Source organism: Alternaria ventricosa, assembly GCF_023758065.1.
Source record: "Alternaria ventricosa strain BMP 2768 chromosome Unknown scaffold_13, whole genome shotgun sequence".
Taxonomy (NCBI): domain Eukaryota; kingdom Fungi; phylum Ascomycota; class Dothideomycetes; order Pleosporales; family Pleosporaceae; genus Alternaria; species Alternaria ventricosa.
This window is the reverse complement of record NW_026055693.1, coordinates 1,005,093-1,022,005: the sequence shown is the minus strand read 5'-3', so window position 1 is coordinate 1,022,005 and position 16,913 is coordinate 1,005,093. Positions and strand designations below refer to the sequence as shown.

At 55.4% G+C, this 16,913-nt stretch overlaps 6 protein-coding genes across 6 annotated transcripts; 5 read left to right on the top strand and 1 right to left on the bottom strand.

Annotated features, from left to right (window-relative positions):
• Position 1: 1 nt before the first annotated feature.
• Positions 2 to 1,387, top strand: J4E93_007567 (uncharacterized protein; the record flags this gene model as incomplete). Its single annotated transcript, XM_049345473.1, has 1 exon — positions 2 to 1,387. The coding sequence occupies one exon, from the start codon at positions 2 to 4 to the stop codon at positions 1,385 to 1,387; it is 1,386 nt and encodes a 461-aa protein (XP_049197703.1).
• Positions 1,388 to 2,353: 966 nt separating this feature from the next.
• J4E93_007566 (uncharacterized protein) lies at positions 2,354 to 3,364 on the bottom strand (the record flags this gene model as incomplete). Its single annotated transcript, XM_049345472.1, has 2 exons — positions 2,354 to 3,162; positions 3,217 to 3,364. The coding sequence occupies 2 exons, from the start codon at positions 3,362 to 3,364 to the stop codon at positions 2,354 to 2,356; spliced, it is 957 nt and encodes a 318-aa protein (XP_049197702.1).
• A 2,100-nt stretch (positions 3,365 to 5,464) lies between these two features.
• Positions 5,465 to 8,482, top strand: J4E93_007565 (uncharacterized protein; the record flags this gene model as incomplete). Its single annotated transcript, XM_049345471.1, has 1 exon — positions 5,465 to 8,482. The coding sequence occupies one exon, from the start codon at positions 5,465 to 5,467 to the stop codon at positions 8,480 to 8,482; it is 3,018 nt and encodes a 1,005-aa protein (XP_049197701.1).
• Positions 8,483 to 9,492: 1,010 nt separating this feature from the next.
• SPE1 (Ornithine decarboxylase) lies at positions 9,493 to 10,880 on the top strand (the record flags this gene model as incomplete). Its single annotated transcript, XM_049345470.1, has 2 exons — positions 9,493 to 9,769; positions 9,820 to 10,880. The coding sequence occupies 2 exons, from the start codon at positions 9,493 to 9,495 to the stop codon at positions 10,878 to 10,880; spliced, it is 1,338 nt and encodes a 445-aa protein (XP_049197700.1).
• A 900-nt stretch (positions 10,881 to 11,780) lies between these two features.
• J4E93_007563 (uncharacterized protein) lies at positions 11,781 to 15,584 on the top strand (the record flags this gene model as incomplete). Its single annotated transcript, XM_049345469.1, has 3 exons — positions 11,781 to 14,341; positions 14,391 to 14,997; positions 15,045 to 15,584. 3 exons carry the CDS (start codon positions 11,781 to 11,783, stop codon positions 15,582 to 15,584), a joined length of 3,708 nt encoding a protein of 1,235 aa, XP_049197699.1.
• Positions 15,585 to 15,907: 323 nt separating this feature from the next.
• J4E93_007562 (uncharacterized protein) lies at positions 15,908 to 16,766 on the top strand (the record flags this gene model as incomplete). The annotated part of the gene is made up of 2 exons (XM_049345468.1): positions 15,908 to 16,290; positions 16,337 to 16,766. The coding sequence occupies 2 exons, from the start codon at positions 15,908 to 15,910 to the stop codon at positions 16,764 to 16,766; spliced, it is 813 nt and encodes a 270-aa protein (XP_049197698.1).
• Between the last annotated feature and the right edge of the window lie 147 nt (positions 16,767 to 16,913).

The window sequence follows — 16,913 nt, the reverse complement described above, 5'->3', positions numbered from 1 at the left end:
CATGGCCGCTCCCAAGCCGGGCGGCTTCAAGATGTCGCTCGGGGCACTGAAGACGAAGCCAGGGCTGAAATCTTCCCCCGCACAGAAAGACACCAAAAAGACCAAGCTTTTGCTCGGTGACGACGAACCAGACGATTCGAATACGCAGCAAGAGATTACGGGATGGGACGCAGCAGAGGGCGGCGCGGTCGATGCCAACGGGAAGAAAGAGAAAGAGGGACCGCGCATCATTCCAGCTTTACCCAACCGCGATTGGCGCGCAGAGGCACGGCGAAAACAACTCGCGAAAGCACCCCATCAGCAGGCGCAGAATGCCACGATCGATGAGAGCAAGATGGAGGAGCCGAAGGTACAATATGGCCTGACGATCATCAAGAAAGACGAAGCGCAAGAAGACGGGGCTGCGGAAGCTGAAGCTCCGGAACCGATGGAGGTGGAGCAGGACAATCTTACGGAGGAGCAGCGGCTCGAGAAGAAAGCGCTCGACGCGCTGATCAGCGGCAAATCCACGGACAACGAACTCGTAATTCCTGTACAGTCAGAAGAGGACGCACTCCTGAACGATCTCAACAATGCGCCCGACGCTCCCACCCTCGAAGCATACGAAGCTACTCCGATTGAAGGCTTTGGCGCGGCGCTGCTACGTGGTATGGGTTGGAAGGACGGCGATGCAATAGGCAAGAACGGTCCTGCCGCGAAGCCGAAAGAAGTCAAACGGCGACCGGCGCTACTTGGCATAGGCGCAAAAGAAGACGCTGCAATAGGCGTTGAGCTAGGTGAATGGGGTGGTGGCAAAGGCAAAGGGAAGAAGGTCGCGCAGAGCTACAACCCCGTTACGCTGCGGAACAAGGTTACTGGTGAGATGATCACAGAAGAAGAGCTCAAGGCCAAACTGGAGGCTCAGAGCTTGATGCCAGACGAGAAGCCGTTACGAAGCAAGAGCAAATACGACGACGACAGCGAAGACGACGAGCGAAGGCGCGAGAAGCGGAAAGAAAAACGAGATGACCGCGACCGCGACCGCCGACGCGACGACGACTATGACAGCGAACGGAGGAAAGACAAAGACCGCCGAAGAGACAAGGACGACTACTACGACAGCGACCGCCGCCGAGACAAGCGGAGAGAGCGAACCCGAGACGACGACTACGATAGCGAGCGCAGGCGCGAGAAGCGAAGAGAACGTAGTCGCAGCCCCGACGACCGAAAGGAAAAGCGCCGCGATCGGTATCGTAGCCGGAGTCGAGACTCGAAGCGGAAGAGCGATAGGAGGGACCGTAGTCGCAGTCGTGACTCAGACGATCGCAGGAAACGGAGGCGACATAGGGAGTATGAGGATGAGGAGAGGTATGAGAAGAGGCGTAGGGATGATAGGAACTACAAGTAGTGTTTACATGAGTCGGGCATGGCGGTATCAGACAGTATGGAGCTGCATGTATCTGGCGTTTTCGATTGGCATCTCACGGGCATAGCATAGGCATGAACGGGCATCTTCATGACGCAAATATATCATTCGCGGTCTCACTTTACTACACTACATTTGCTGCCTTCTTACCAGAAGTCTTGATAGACGCATACATGATCATGCTATCGTGCAAATGGAATGGATTACAGAACCTTTCGTGAAGATATGGATTTTGACCGATTCAGTTTCGTGAAAATTATTCTGTTTTTACCACTTATTCAAGACATCACGCAGTGTCAATAAAACCAAATTGCGAACCCCTAGGGTTGATTCGGGTTATCTCTGACACGATGTAGTATCCTTCATGTCTCATATGCCCCGAAATAAAATAATTCAAGTAAAGCTGTTTCAATATTCACTGACATGATCATTTCCCGTCTCCACTTCTCAACACAGAGTAAAGACCTTTGAACATCTGAAGCTTGAAGCAGTTGTGGAGATATTTTCGATCACTTCTACATTAATTCGCCTGCTCACCTTCCGTGTTCAATGGAGTGTAATCCAATATTGCTTTGTCGGATGTGATTGTGCAGAAATGCGATTTCAAAACGGATGGGTAACACGGTATACAATCGCAATCTAGGTGTACTTCTCAAGCATGACATGTTATGTCGTGAACAATTTGACTGGTTCATGAGTTGCTACAATCCCAGGACTCATTATAGTAGCAACATTCGTTGTGGTATCATCTCATTCCATTATGTGCCATATTAGATATCATTTACTAGTACATTCATTCGCCATCCAGATAACTCTTACGCGTGCTCATCACCAAATCGTAACTATGCGGTGCAACTCAGATGATCAAAACGCCAGTGGTATATGTGAATGCCAAAAGCTCAAAACAAACAAAATGGATATATACAAAACGGGGTATACATAAGGAAATTAAAAGTTGCGCGAGGGCAATGGGGATGGGTCCTGGGCAGGCATAGGGTAACCGTTTCCGGTGTGTGAGACATAGCCGTTAGCCTGGCTATTGGTAAGGGAGTTGCCGTTGGTGTATCCGTTGGCGTAGCCATTGGTTGTCGGGACGGCCATTTGCGAGTTACCCCGGTAGTATTGCTGGCTATCCGCAGCACCATCGCCCATGTGGTGGTGGGGGTGGGTTCTTCCGGTCTCGCCGCTCTCCTCAAAGACTTGCATCTCGGTCTGCTTGGACTGGTGGTTCTTGGTGCGCGTGGCAGGTAGGAAGTCGATGAAGAAGCTGAAGACGTAGAAGCAGTAGATGAAGGATACACACCACTCGAGGACAGCAGCCACGTTATAGATGTGCTGCTTGGAGCATACCGCAAAGGCGATGGCGAGGCACACTTCGGTGATGATGAAGAAGAGCTTGATCCAGAAGGAGATTCGGAGGATGGAGTGCTCGCGGTAGTGTATGCCTAGGCGCTGGTACTCCCAGCAAATGAAGATTGCCGAGACGATGTAGCCGATAATGAATACACCAAGAAAGATGTTGTGCAGTCTGTTGTGGTTCTTGCAATCGAAGATAGTGAGGAGGATCAGACCGGCGGCACCGACTATGGCGGCGACGGTTGCGCAACCTGAGTAGATCTTCTGCCAGTGAGACGTGTTTGGCGCAAGTTTGTTGGTGTGTCGCAACCAGCGCTCGAAAATGAAGGCGAGATCGAAGGTTACGACAGTAACGGCGGACATGGCAATGAACATGGCTTTGAGGTAATCCGCACCGATATCTGGATGTCGTTAGCATTGCGTGGATTGTCAAGAGCCCGTATTGCATAACTCACCAGAAATGTAAGGAATGTTTTGCCCTTCGCTCATTGTCACATAGTGCGGTTTGCCGGTGGCCGCCCAGTACACCAACATGGTGATGAGCATAGCAGTCCATACTACTGCGGAGAAGATGGGGACAACCCAATACGAAAGCCCCAACATGCTGGCTGATATCCCTCGATGGTCTTCTGAGATTTGCGTGTAGAACGGCGATGAGTCCTGTTGCGACACCAAGGGGTATCCAACGCGCCTGCGACGGGAGTGTGCGGATAGGGTAACACGGCACGCGACCAGAGGGTGAAGTGACGGAAGTGAAGCAGGAAAGACACGAGGACGCGATCAGCAGCAGGGAGCAGGCCTAAGAAGATGAGAGGGGACCAAAAGCAGATATCATGGCAGGACAGTCCGCGGCGCAATGAAAGTCTCATACAAGCGGTGTTGTTGCTAGGACGCGACTATGATGTCACGGCTCCACGACTAAGCCGGCTTGCGTAAGATCCCGCCGCCTCCGATTCGATCGCGGTGCTGGACGTCACCAGCAAGGCGCAGACTCTTCGATTGCGCGGAGTGAAGATCGTGGATGCTTCCCAACACCTGCGGACGAAATCTCACGTTGACCTTGGAAGGCTTACTGATGATGATGATGCGGCGACGAGCCTCTGCGGGTGTGGCTGCTGCAGAGTCGCGATAGGACTAACGCCATGTTTGTGCGGCTGGCGCATCGATTCTGCCTCAACAACCTTGCCATCGAGATTCGAGGCCAGGCGTCGCAGAGCTCGATTTCGCTCAAACGCAACGCAGAGTTTCAGCGTCAGCACTACGATGATACGTCCGAGGACCAGGCTGTTGTCGCAGCGAGAGACCCGACACTGTGAGGTCCATGTGACTGACGATGCTCGGCAGTATTGCGCGGCCTGATATGGCTGTCACTCCGTCGTGAGGTGGAGCGCCTTGCTAGTGGTGCGCGACATCCAGGCCTTCAGTGCTCCGGCCTTGATAGTTTTACAAAACTACTCCCGAACTCCAGTGTGGCCTGTTGCTGGTGCAAGTGCATATCAGCCTGCGATATGGTTTCGAGACCAGTCGATGCATTCGGGCTTTTATCCAGAACCCGGGGTAGGTGCGCGCATTTGTGTCGCGTATGTCGCGCGTCGGATCTGCCACCTGATCAGCTTACTTACTGCAGTCCTTTATTCCTGGAAATTGCTGCCAGTCATTTCTTGGACGGTCGCAGGAGTAGCGGTGACTATGTGTCCTGCGAATACGTGGCGGAGATGATAACGCGCGTAGCCAGAACCTTAGGACAATCACGACGCGACATGGAAACAAAGACGGACTGCTGATCGGAGATAACCCACTGTCTACTGAACCTGCGATCGTCAGGTTCAAGTATCCGCTACAAGAGTTGAGGGAAAAGAAAAGCGAGGAGTACCGCGCGAACTGTTCATGCACGCTGCATGCATGGACCAAGGCGGAGACCAGGGAACTACGGCAAAAGACATCTGGGATGGCGACACGGCCAGCCACTGTGCTGGCTGGGAGCACCGCCACGCTTTATGTTGTGAGACGCGTATATCGGCACGGCCACAACAAACCAGCTCGCCTAGCTTTTCCTGGTGTGGATCTTTCACAGCCATGGCACGACTTGTGCATGTGGAATTTCCACTTTGCCATGGTTTGAGGCTTGCAGAGGTCCGATCAGCCGTTAGTTCACCGATACGGCAAAAAGCATCTGGGATCCAGCCTTCGCGTTGCGCATGCATCACGACGCCCCGCCTTGATTGGTTCCGGCGCTCGTGCGTGCAGCAATCTTGATTGGCAGATTACTCCCCATCCTCGATGCAGCCTGCATTGTCCGGTTTCATATCGACCTTCTTCCAAGTTTGTTGTCACGTAGACAAGCTCAGTCTTTGCCTGCGACGTGCACCGCTCGTAGTTCCATGCCTGGCGTCCATGACACTTGTAGCCGGTAACGCTAGACGCCCGTTCTCGCGGGGACATATTACTTATTGTTCCTCAATATCCCTCCACTTGGTCCGCCAGTTCTAGTGTACCGCCGGACTACGCTTTCATGCTCGCATACCAGCCTCCGTACTGATAACGCTGCAGCTCCGAGGACTTATAAGGGTACGCAGTCAACCTCCCATCCTGCCTGGCATTCACGAACTACAATTAACTCTCTCTTTAGCTACTGCAATCCCGATGCATCATTGCCAATAGTTTTGAGCGCCGTCGCTCTCCAACCCCACTACCACCGTCAACATGGGTAACCAACCCAGTACCGAGAACCACAACAAACTGTCCAAACCGAAGACAAACACCAACTCTGCGAGCGCGGCGGGGAAGCTCGACTCCCCGCAACCCACAACATCGAGATCGGCAGACCTCACCCCCGAAGGACGCCAACAAATCAAAGATGCACTGCTCTCACCTATCGCTAGCGAGTTCGACCCCACCACATGGACACACGAGGATGATGGGTTAGGGGAGGTCACAAAGACGCGTGGTCGCGCATCGACAGTTGGTTCGAGATCGAACTCGCGAACAAACTCAAGAGCCAATTCCCGAACCAATTCTTTGTCATGTTTCCGGAGCAAGCACAGCTCGGCAGCTCAGCTTGCTGGCCTAGCTGACTCCAAGCTGTCCTTGGCGTCTGTCTCACACGTGGATGTTGCTGAGGCAATTCGGCTCTTACAACAAGTCAAGAAGAATGGTACACCGGAAGATCTTGCGGCGCTGCAAGAAGTTCTCGAATCACCAGAGGAGCCTCCCCAGCCGGTAGCTGAGGCACCTCCTAGCCGCAGAACTTCGCTAGTCGATCGATCTTCTTCCTCGCTCACACGCCGTCAGTCCCTGGTTCAGACACCAGGTGTAGGCACCCGGCACTCTCCCATCGAGGGACGGCGCAGGACATGGAATTCATGGAAAGCGCCGAAGCTCAGCCCTGAGGAAGAAGCAAAGTGGCAGTCAAAGTCAAAGTCGAAGGCGCATTTGAGCCCTCAAGCAGCTCTTCGCCTGTCTGATGAACCTCGCGATAACAATACAACGCGAGCCCACACCCCATCGGACCTGGATTATGCGCATCTAGGGAACCTACAGCCAGGAACCCTCGTTGTCACCAACGGTGCGGCATCGCCTGTCCCCAGCTCAGAGACTTTAGAGTTGCGCAAAACTGAAGACGAGGACTATTTCGAAGCATCAGAGTATGCTTCCAGTCCGTTGACGGTCAAGTCAACACGCCGGCGAGCTCATACAAGGAGCAAGTCAGCCGCCGTTCCAGCGACTTCTTCATTGTATGAGTTGGAAGCAAACGAAGTGGCTACGCCTTACGAATTGGAGACTCCGGTCGTCATGATGGCGTACACATCTGAGCCGCAACCCATCACTGGAGCCGAATCGCCAAAATTTCTGCGCCTCACGCCCCAGGGCAAGAAAAGCGCAGCGCAGTTCGCCCAGAGCTATCAGGACGATATCCCGTTGAGCCCGTTTCTTGCGTCCGAGGAGACGACTCCGTCCAAACAGCCGGAGCCTTCTCCTACCTTGCCGGAGCCCAAGCCTTCGCCTGAAATCGAAATATCAGCACCTTCGTCTCCATCGATCGCGCCCACCTTCAACAAGCCAAAGAGCAAAGCTTCTCAGCGGCCAGCACCGCGTACGACGGATTCTGGCTACTCATCCGCTGGCAGTTTACGGATAGTCGATCAAGAGCCGACAGAAAACGCCACCACCATTCTGTGTCATCGGTGCAACGACTCTCCGCAAATGGTTGACGTAAACCAGAGACGCGAGACTCGCCGCTCAATTCTTGTGAAACAGAACCGTCAGTTCGTGGAGTCGCCGAATACCACGAGTGATTCGGATGGCTCAGCCGAGAGTGGCAGATCCAAGCAATCGCTGTCAGTCAATGTACAGAAGGCGCGATACCTGCCAGCGCTGGACAGTCCGGTCCCGTCTACTAGCTCTTCTACAAGATCATCGACGTATGAGTGTGTGCATTCGCCAATAACATCCCGATCCATCAATTCAAGGGCGTCATTTGACGGTGCCACGTTGAAACAGCAGAAGCGGTTTCACAAGAAGCGGCCGTCCCAGGCTGAGCATCCTATTGTTCAGTCATGCCAGCCAATTCCAGAGGGAACGATTCCTGAGGTCCCAAACAAGGTGCGAACCAAGTTTGAGCGACGCGTGTCGAGCTCCCCGGGAATGGATTGCTTGACGCACACCTACCCAACGAAAGAGCACGTTTCTGCGGATGATTCTACCATGGAGGCTTCTGCCCCGGAGCAGACTGAGTTCAAGCCACTCGCTGAATTGGAGCCTGAGCGGGCACCCACACCCCCTGCTCACGGTCGTCGTAGGAGCTTGTCCTTCTTCCGAAGGAAGTCTGCGCCTGCACCCAGTCAGACCGAGCAAGAGCCTGAGCAGGCGGCACTTGATGTGGTTCATCTTGGTACCATCACCTCGTCCCTCGGCACCTCTCCGTACGACATCGCCATGTCCGACACCCCGAGACAGCGTGTTGTTTCTCCAACCCACCCACATCAACTAGGCGGTTCTTTGCCTCGGTCGAAGTCAATGGTGACCATGGACAGCAAATCTGCTGCAGAGTTCGCCCGCCTACACAGCAGGGACCTATCCGTTACTCGACGGGACATGCCACCTCAACAGCGCCGGAAGAGCCTTCACAACCTGAAGAAAGAGACTGGTGAGGCCACAGCGTCGAAACTCCGCCCACAAAGCGTCGACGTCCCACCTGTACCATCTATCAACACGGCCAGGCTTAGCGTCCCACAGGCTGGTAAGCCTCAAGGACCCAGGGCTGCTCCCGGCCCCAGGCCTCGCAGTCCGAGAGGGTCTCCTCCGGTGATCAGATATGGCGCAGCCCCGCAACAGCCCCCTCAAGGTGTGATTTCGCAAAGGCAGTCACAGATCTGGCACCAGCGCCGTAGGACGCTAGGAGACCGTCTATACTCAGATGTCAACCTGGACCTGTACTCGGATCCAAACGACGCGTCCAACAATGCGAGCCCAGTCGAAAGCCCATGCGAAAGTCCCCTCGAGATGACTCCTCGGAAAGACGTCAAGGGTTCCAACAACATCTCCAGGTGGGATCGCTTTAGTGGGGGTTTGGAGTACAACTACGAACATGGGGCGGGCATCGGAGGCAGCGCCGGCACGCGATCGCACCACAGCAACGCCTCGCTGAAATCGCTGGCCTTCCAGCACCAGTACGGCGTGGACCTGTCGGACGTACCCATCATGATCCGGTACCAATCGTGATCCGGCGCGTCTCAGAAGGGAGTAGGTTTTGGCTTGCGGGGTTATTATTTACCATAATCAAGTAGCATTCATATGTTGCGACTTTTGCATTCACACAGCGGCATTTGGGTAGGGAAGGGTATGGCGTTGTTCCTGTTTGAGTATATACTGCATGAGCCGGCATATAGCTACGACTCCACCAATCAATAAATCAAGATCACATGCACTCACCGCAACTGCTGTGCCCTGTTGGTAGAAGTACCATGCGCGTTTAATGACCTTGGCATGTTGAGCGCGCGACGGTTGCCCAAAAGCCGCGTCGGGCATACCTGACATGCGCGATTTCGAGCTCCCCCGGTGGCTCAGCCTCGCATGCGTGCCATCGAGCCGATCAGGCACCGTCGGCTTCCATGCACGAGCCCCGGTGATGTCAGAATGAAATGCTAGTGGCTGCAGGTCCTGGACGGTGCAGGGATGTTAAGTAATGTTCGGTCCAAGACTCCAGCACCACAACCGAATGCGCGAAAATTGTCACTCCAGCTCCCCGCCATCGCCTCCCTTTCTCCTACACTTCACCCGCTCCCCATATTCACCGCTCACCAGACACCGCGCCCTATAAAGCGTCCGTCTGCGCCTTCACTGCAGCTCACAAACCCCTTCCGACAGCCTTTGGTCGCGTCAAAGGCTCCCGTCCCACTACGGCTTCGGCCCTGCTCCTGCTCAACGCCCAAGTTGTCTCTGCGCGCCCAGCACCTCACGTTTTCAACAACATCCCCCCTCCGCGTCTTGTCGCCATCTAAGACCGAACTCGAGCGCCTTTTCTTTTTGTCTCCTACCCAGACACTCGAGCAGCCCGAACTTCAGCTGCCGCATAGGACGCCATCAGCGGTTCTTCCTCTCGCAGAGGAAGCGGCCAGACCTCGCCCAACACCTAGCCTCGGCTTCGCACCCTTCAAGCCACCTTAACGCGGCACACCGACCGGCGAATACCCTAATTACCCAACCCTCTATCCAGACCCATCGTCAAGGGCATGGCACCTTCTGCTATCACGACTACCGAAGAATACCAATTCCCGTTGAAAGACATCCAGTCACTCAACAACTATTCCGCTGGTAGTGTGGACAATCATGGCGCCTGGAAATCCAAGCAGTTGATTGCGCACGCTCTCAAGAGCCGTGTCGAGGCTATTGATCCTGATACCTGCAGCGTCGGCGAGGAGGATGCCTTCTTCGTCGCCGACCTGGGCGAGGTCTACCGCCAGCATTTGCGCTGGAAGAAGAACCTAGGCCGCGTCAAGCCGCACTACGGTAAGTCACCGCACCCCATACCACGCAGACTCGCCACTAACATGCCGCAGCCGTCAAGTGCAACCCTGACCCCCAAGTGCTGCGTCTCATGACCGCACTGGGTCTCGGCTTCGACTGTGCCTCCAAGAACGAGATTGAGACTGTGCTCAACTTGGGCGTCGACCCGTCTCGCATCATCTACGCGCAGCCCTGCAAGACCAAGTCTTACGTGCGCTACGCCGCTCAGTCTGGAGTCAAGCAGATGACATTCGACAACGCCGACGAGCTCTACAAGACCAAGCAGCTCTTCCCGGATGCCGAGCTGTACCTACGCATCTTGACTGATGACTCGGCCAGCTTGTGCCGTCTCAGCCAGAAGTTCGGTGCCGCCTTGGACACCACGGCAGAGCTCTTGGAGCTGGCGAAGAAGCTGGAGCTTAACGTCGTTGGAGTCGCGTTCCACGTTGGCTCCGGCGCCTCCGACCCCAAGGCTTTCATCAAGGCTGTGCAGGACGCCCGCTTCGTCTTTGACCAGGCGGCTGCGCTCGGCTTCAACATGCACACCCTTGACGTCGGCGGCGGCTTTACTGGCGATGTCACTTTCGAGCCCATGGCCGCAGTGCTGTCTACTGCCTTGGACGAGTACTTCCCACCCCACATCCGCGTCATTGGGGAACCGGGACGCTACTATGTGTCCACAGCGTTCACCATCGCGTGCCATGTCATCGCTCGCCGCACCGTTGCCGATGCTACTCTCGGCACCACGTCGTACATGCTGTACCTCAACGATGGTGTCTACGGAAACTTCTCGAGCATCATCTTCGACCACCAGCACCCCGTGCCGCGTGTACTGAAGAACGGTAACGATGTTCTGTACGACGTCCGCCGCTCTGGCTACGACACGCCGTCTCAAGTCGAGTACTCCATCTGGGGTCCGACATGCGACGGCATCGACGTCATCTCGTCGTCGTGCACCTTCCCCGAGCTACTCGACGTGGGTGACTGGCTCTACTTTGAGGAGATGGGCGCGTACACCAAGTGCTCTGCTACTCGCTTCAACGGCTTCAGCGACAGCCACGAGGTCGTTTACGTGTGCAGCGAGTCTGGTGCTGCGGCTCTTATGGATATGTAAATATTCTAGGAGAGCGTTGTGCGGTATAGAAGGACTTATGCGCGTAATAGAGACAGAAGGAGCGCGTATGGAGGTAATTCCTTGCTTAAAAGTTTGATAGATTTCGTAGTTGTTTCGTATTCTTAACTTCTCAAATACAGTATGTTACCACAGCTGGAAAAGCGTTAATCCCTTGTGTTGGTGTTGTTACTAGGTTTTGTTTCCTCTTCCCATTCGCACTTGACATTTCTTCATATTCGCTTGCACGACTAGCACTAATGACTGGGATGTTTGAGGCCGATTTGCCGCGTTGGTGTTGACAAGCCGAAGCTCGCGGATGCTCACAAAGTTGTCGGCCCGCTGCACTGCGCGGCCCGTCTTGCGTCGAAGATCGTGGTTGTCACCAGCCACAGATGGCTTCAGGGATGAGTGGTTTGATTTGCTGGAAGCAGATGGTAGTGTGTGCCACACCAGGTACAGGATGCTGCTCGTATGCGCCGCCAAGTGTGATCAGGAGCGGCCGCAAATTCGGTCGCAGCGCGTAAAGTCGAGCAGTCCAATCACATGTCAGAGGGCCTCCTCAGCCCAGGAGGTCAGTATGGCGAGACCCGCTGCAGCCCAACTCTTGGAGGGCCATGGAGGAAAGGCTACGTAAGTCAGCAGCATCGCGTAGACTGCATAAAACCTGAGGGCCCAGCGCGAGGCATGTTCATGTACAGTTGATGCACCCCGTCGCCCGGCAGCGTCATATCGAGCCTCGAGCGACTACCCCACCCCGCGCAGCCATCCACACCACCGTGTTGCCCTGCGCACGTCGAGCTATCCGCACCCGTAGCCAAAAATAAGTCGCCGCCTGCCATCGCCGGCGATCCAGGCACCGCTGCTGCAACCACCGAAGCGCATATCCTGCACTCGCCCACCATGGACGGCAGGAAGCAGGGCCGCCCGGACGAGGAGCTGTTCCTGCGATACGACAACAACAGCAACCCGGACACGCCCATCATTCCCACCGTCGGGCCCCTGAGGATACAGAAGGGCCGCGATGGCAAGAGCCCGCCGCCGCGAACAGACTCGGCCGGCAGCTCGAGCCAGCCCGCCTTCTCGCGCCCTCCTCCCATGCCCTCGTTCCCCGCGCCGCCCACCAGCCCGCCCAACGCCCCTCTGCCCTACCCCGACAGCGACCGCCCGCCCACGCTCAGCACCGGCAGATACACTCCGCTCAGCGAGAGGGAGCGCCGCGCGCGAACAGCCACACCCCCTGACGGCGCAGACGGACCGCGAAGAGGCTCCAATGCGACAGGACCGAGTCCCACCTCGCCCAGCCAGCGCGCCCGCTTCGACGCCAACGACCCAAACCGACCCACGATAAGCGGCTATGGCGCGCGGAATCCAGACGGCTCCATCCAGCCCTCGAGACTGGCGGAGCGCAGAGGGACAGCCCCGAAGCCGCTCCCAGACTCGCCAGGTCCAGAGGCGCCCGACAAGGAGGGCTTGTTCCAGAAGGCACCGCAGCGAAAGGGCAGCGAGGATGTGGGCGCCAGCAACCCATACCCCGAGTACCACCAGCAGTACTTTCCCCCGCCCGCTGCTGGCTCCAGTGCGGCCCCGGCTGCTCCCGCTGCGCCAGTCGTATACACAGGCCCTAACCAGAATGAGCCGGTTCTCAAGGTGCCTACGCCCATGGACGTCAACCGCATGAGCTCCACCGCATCGACGTCAACAGTGAGGGCACAGAGAGGCTCTCCTCCGCCCCCGGAGACACCCATCATCCCTCCCTCTGGCGGTGGCATAGAAGCGCGCTTTGCCGCAGCTGGCATTGCAGGAACCTCCACACTCACCAACCTCCAAGCGCAGAGTGCCCAGAATGCGGCAGCTGCTCAGCGCAATCAGATTTATGCCAATCAGCAACCTAGACCAGGTCTCTCAACACCACAGCCGAGCCAACAGCCGGCGAGGAGACCATGGACGCCGACCGAGCAGCCTGGAGGCAATCCACATGGGCCACCGGCCGTATACCAGGGCATGGATCAAGTGCCTCCTTCGAGCACTCCTCCACAAGGCCCTCTTCCGCAGGCACCCAACACTCGCTTTTCGCCGCCTCCTACCAACGTGAACGTACCTCCAGAACACCCTCTGAACCACGAGATGGGACGAATGAACCTGAATGAAGAGCCACCACCAGCATACTCGAGCATAACAACCCCGCCAACAGGTCAAGCCCACAGCTATCCCAACGAAAAGGGACAGCAGCCAGTAGCCCAAGGAGCTGGTTTCTCAGATCCTAACCAAGGTCATCCGGCATTCGCAAATGACCCGCGTCCACAAGCTGGACCATCACAACCTGCGGCGGTCATCGCACCAACCCCTACGCAGAACCAATTCCCTCCTCAAATACAAACCACCCAACCCGCGCACACACCAAGTCCAGCTCCAGGACCGGGGCCGGCCTCTCCTCCACCGCTCCCTGAAGGCTGGATAGCACATCTGGACCCTAGTTCTGGCCAGTATTACTACATCCATCTTCCAACCCAGTCTACGCAGTGGGAGTTCCCCAAGGGTCCGACACCTCTCAACCTGAATGAGCCCATGTCTCCTACCGGCACATTTGTTGGCGGTCCTCTGGCGTCTCCATCGTTTGGCAAGGCCCCCATCGCATCGCCTGGCTTTGCTCCACAGACGGCCACGTTCCCCGGAGACTTTGGCATGGCGCCGCTTGCGACGCCAACCACTACTGGCTTCACTGGACCGCCTCCAGTTGCTGGTGTAGACCAATACAAGGTTGCTCCTACCAACGGTGTATACTTTGGGCCTTATCTCAGATACACTAACATGGACATCGAGCGGGGTCTGTGGCTAGGTTCAATACTGCTCATCACAAACACTCCTCATCCACCGACTATCCACATTCATCAGAGTGCAGATCTGTCACCAAATCCGCGGCAACTGAAAGCCAATCCCATCTACACGCACCAGACATGGATTTTCTACCGATACGACATTGATCTGAGGATGGAAGATGAGCACGCTGCGAAATGGACGTATGCCATCACCTCGCATCTTGGCTGCACTCGCTTCGAGTTTTTGGTCGCAGGCCGAAACGAGACCAGCTGGCGGTTTATTGCTCACTCTGGCAACGATTTCGCTCTGAACGTCAACGCGAATGAGAGAGCGAGGCTTGGTGGTGTAGGCCTGATGTGGAAGGATATCCTACAGAAGAACGCGGAGTGTGGTGGTTTCCACGTACAGTTAGGATTGGGTGGTCAAATCTACGCCGACCGGCTATGGAAAGAACTTCCATTACTCAAGCAATGGACCGCGACAAGTGGTAAAGAGGCCCGAAAGAATGCGCCATGGACCGCAAAGCACGAAGAAGATGTGTGTCATGCATACTTCCACTACTACACAAGTCACTTCGATCAGCCACACTTGCGAGAGGCATTTGCACAGATACCTCACATTCTTGCTCTCGATGACCATGACATGTAAGTTCAATCCCTGTGTGAAACAGCAGGCAAACCTAACATTACCCAGATTTGATGGTTTCGGATCATACCCTGAATACATGCAGTTCTCGAACATGTTCAAGAACATTGGAAGATTGGGTATCGAGATGTACCTGCTCTTCCAGCACCACACAACACTAGAAATTCTCCGAAATGTCAACAACGACATGGACCTTTTCACCATCACGGGCACAGGCTGGCACTTCATCAAGTATCTGGGCCCATGCGTTACAGTTGTCGGTCCCGATTGTCGCTCTGAGCGCAACCCGCATCAGGTAATGGCAGGGCCGACATATCAAGGTATCTTCCCGAAGGTCGCGACTTTACCGCCGAGTGTTCAGCACTGCATCTGGATGGTTCCTGTTCCCATTGTGTACCCTCGCCTGGAGTCAGTTGAGCATCTTGCTCACTCCATGGCTACTGGCAAGAAAGCTGTCACGGGTACATTCAACATGCTTGGAAAGGTGACAGCTGGAGTCGCAGGTGTCGTCGGTGCTAAGAGTGTGGTCGGCGATGGCTTTAACTCTGTCAAGAAAGCTATTGGAAAGTCAGGTCTGATGAGCGGAGTTCTGAGTCCCTTTGGCGAGATCGATTTGCTTGATGAGCTGAGAGACCAATGGACGCACGACTCAAAGGTTCGTGATTCCCATCTACCGTCAGACTATCTGCTAACATATTGAAGGATCTCGAACGAACCTACTTGATCCGGACACTCCAAGGCATTGCACACAACAAGTCGCTACGAATGACGTTCTTCTCTGGAGCGGTCGACTGCTGCGGCGCTGGCCTCGTCCATGACCCATCGAGACCCCAAGATCACAAGACAATGTACCAGATCATCTCATCGTCAGTGGTAAATGGGCCGCCTGGAAGCTATGTGCTACGACTCCTTCACAACAACCGTGCTCTCTACGTACCACAGAACGGACACCGCAGCAATAACCAACCTAGCGACACGAAGGAAGACATGATGGAGATTTTCACACAAGACGTGAACGGACAGCCACGAGAACACAAGAGATTGATGGGTCGACGAAACTACGTCGCTTGTGTCACCTACGATCCAGAGATCGTCAATGGAACGTTTGGTCAGGCTGTCCCTGGACATGGCAGTGGCAAGTTGAGTTTGGCGGTTGATTTCATGGTACAAAACGATGGCGGATACAGTGCGCCGATGAAGTACGGGCCTGTCATCGTTCCCAGCCTGGAGTATGGTAGATAGACGGATGGCCGATGTCTGTGTTTTTTTCTGTTCTAAAGGCGAAATGCATAGCAAGCGTTGTATATGCTTTCTGGGATGTATGTTTGGGCGAACTCTTCAATATGATATCAAGCAACAATAAAGGCCTTTCTACGCATGTTTTCAAGACACTCGATCGAGCTTCTATAATGATATGATTGACACATTCCCCTCCGCTGACAACTCTGCGGCGCTGGGAGGTGGAATGGTTTGCCGAATTCGGCAATGACATGTGCAGGGCTTGGCTACCCGCGGCCTTTGAATTCTCGACGGCGAGACAGGACAGAAACTACACCACCCACACAATGACAGCTCCTGCGACACAGGCGACGGCGATACCGCGATTTCTCCTACCGCAACTATCATGGCCCGCGCGGGTGTCACGGCCGGCTGCGCTGGGCGCACTGGAACAAAGTCGGCATAGATGCAGTGTAGCTTCCGAACGTCGCGCTGCCTTTCCGAAGCCATCGTCGCGAACAACAATCCAGTGGCCAAAAACATCACCACAATATGCAAGCGGCTATGCGTCTGCTCTGGAGCTACGGCGCAACTTCAGCGCGACTGCACGGCAATCGAAGGACCATCACTTCGACACACTCAAGTTTGTGCAGCGACTGAAGGAGGAGGGGTTCACAGAAGAGCAAGCCGAGGGCATGATGAGGGTTCTCAGCGATGTGATTGAGGAGAGGTCAGTTTAGACACGACTACTCAAGATCTGCGATTGACATGTACAGCATACAAAACCTCACGCGCACCATGGTCCTCCGCGAAGACCAGGAGAAAGCCACCTACACGCAGAAAGTCGACTTTGCCAAACTCCGCTCCGAACTCATGACGGCCGACTCGACTGAATCGAGTCTGACGCGCGCATCGCACGAGCGCCTCACCAACGAGCTCGCAAAGCTGAACTCGCGCTTACGGGACGAGATACAACGGACACAGGCGTCGGTACGGTTAGACTTGAACCTGGAGAAGGGACGCATAAGGGAGGAGGCAAACGTGCAGGAGCTCAAGCTGAAGGAGACCGAGACGAGGATCGAGCAGGAGACGGCGCAGCTGCGGGAGAGGCTCGAGGCGGTCAAGTTCTCAACGCTGCAGTGGCTCATGGGTGTGTGTACGGGTACGGCGGCGTTGATGTTGGGTGTCTGGCGGTTGTTAATGTGAGGCACGATGCGACTGCTTGCAGAAAGACATGTTGGGTCAGACGCGGACAGCCTCAGAAGCCACAGAGCGCAAGTGCACACGGCCATGTTTCTGCGCCGCGCCATATATGTGCAACAGTGCCTGTCAATGCAGTTTACGGCTGCAACG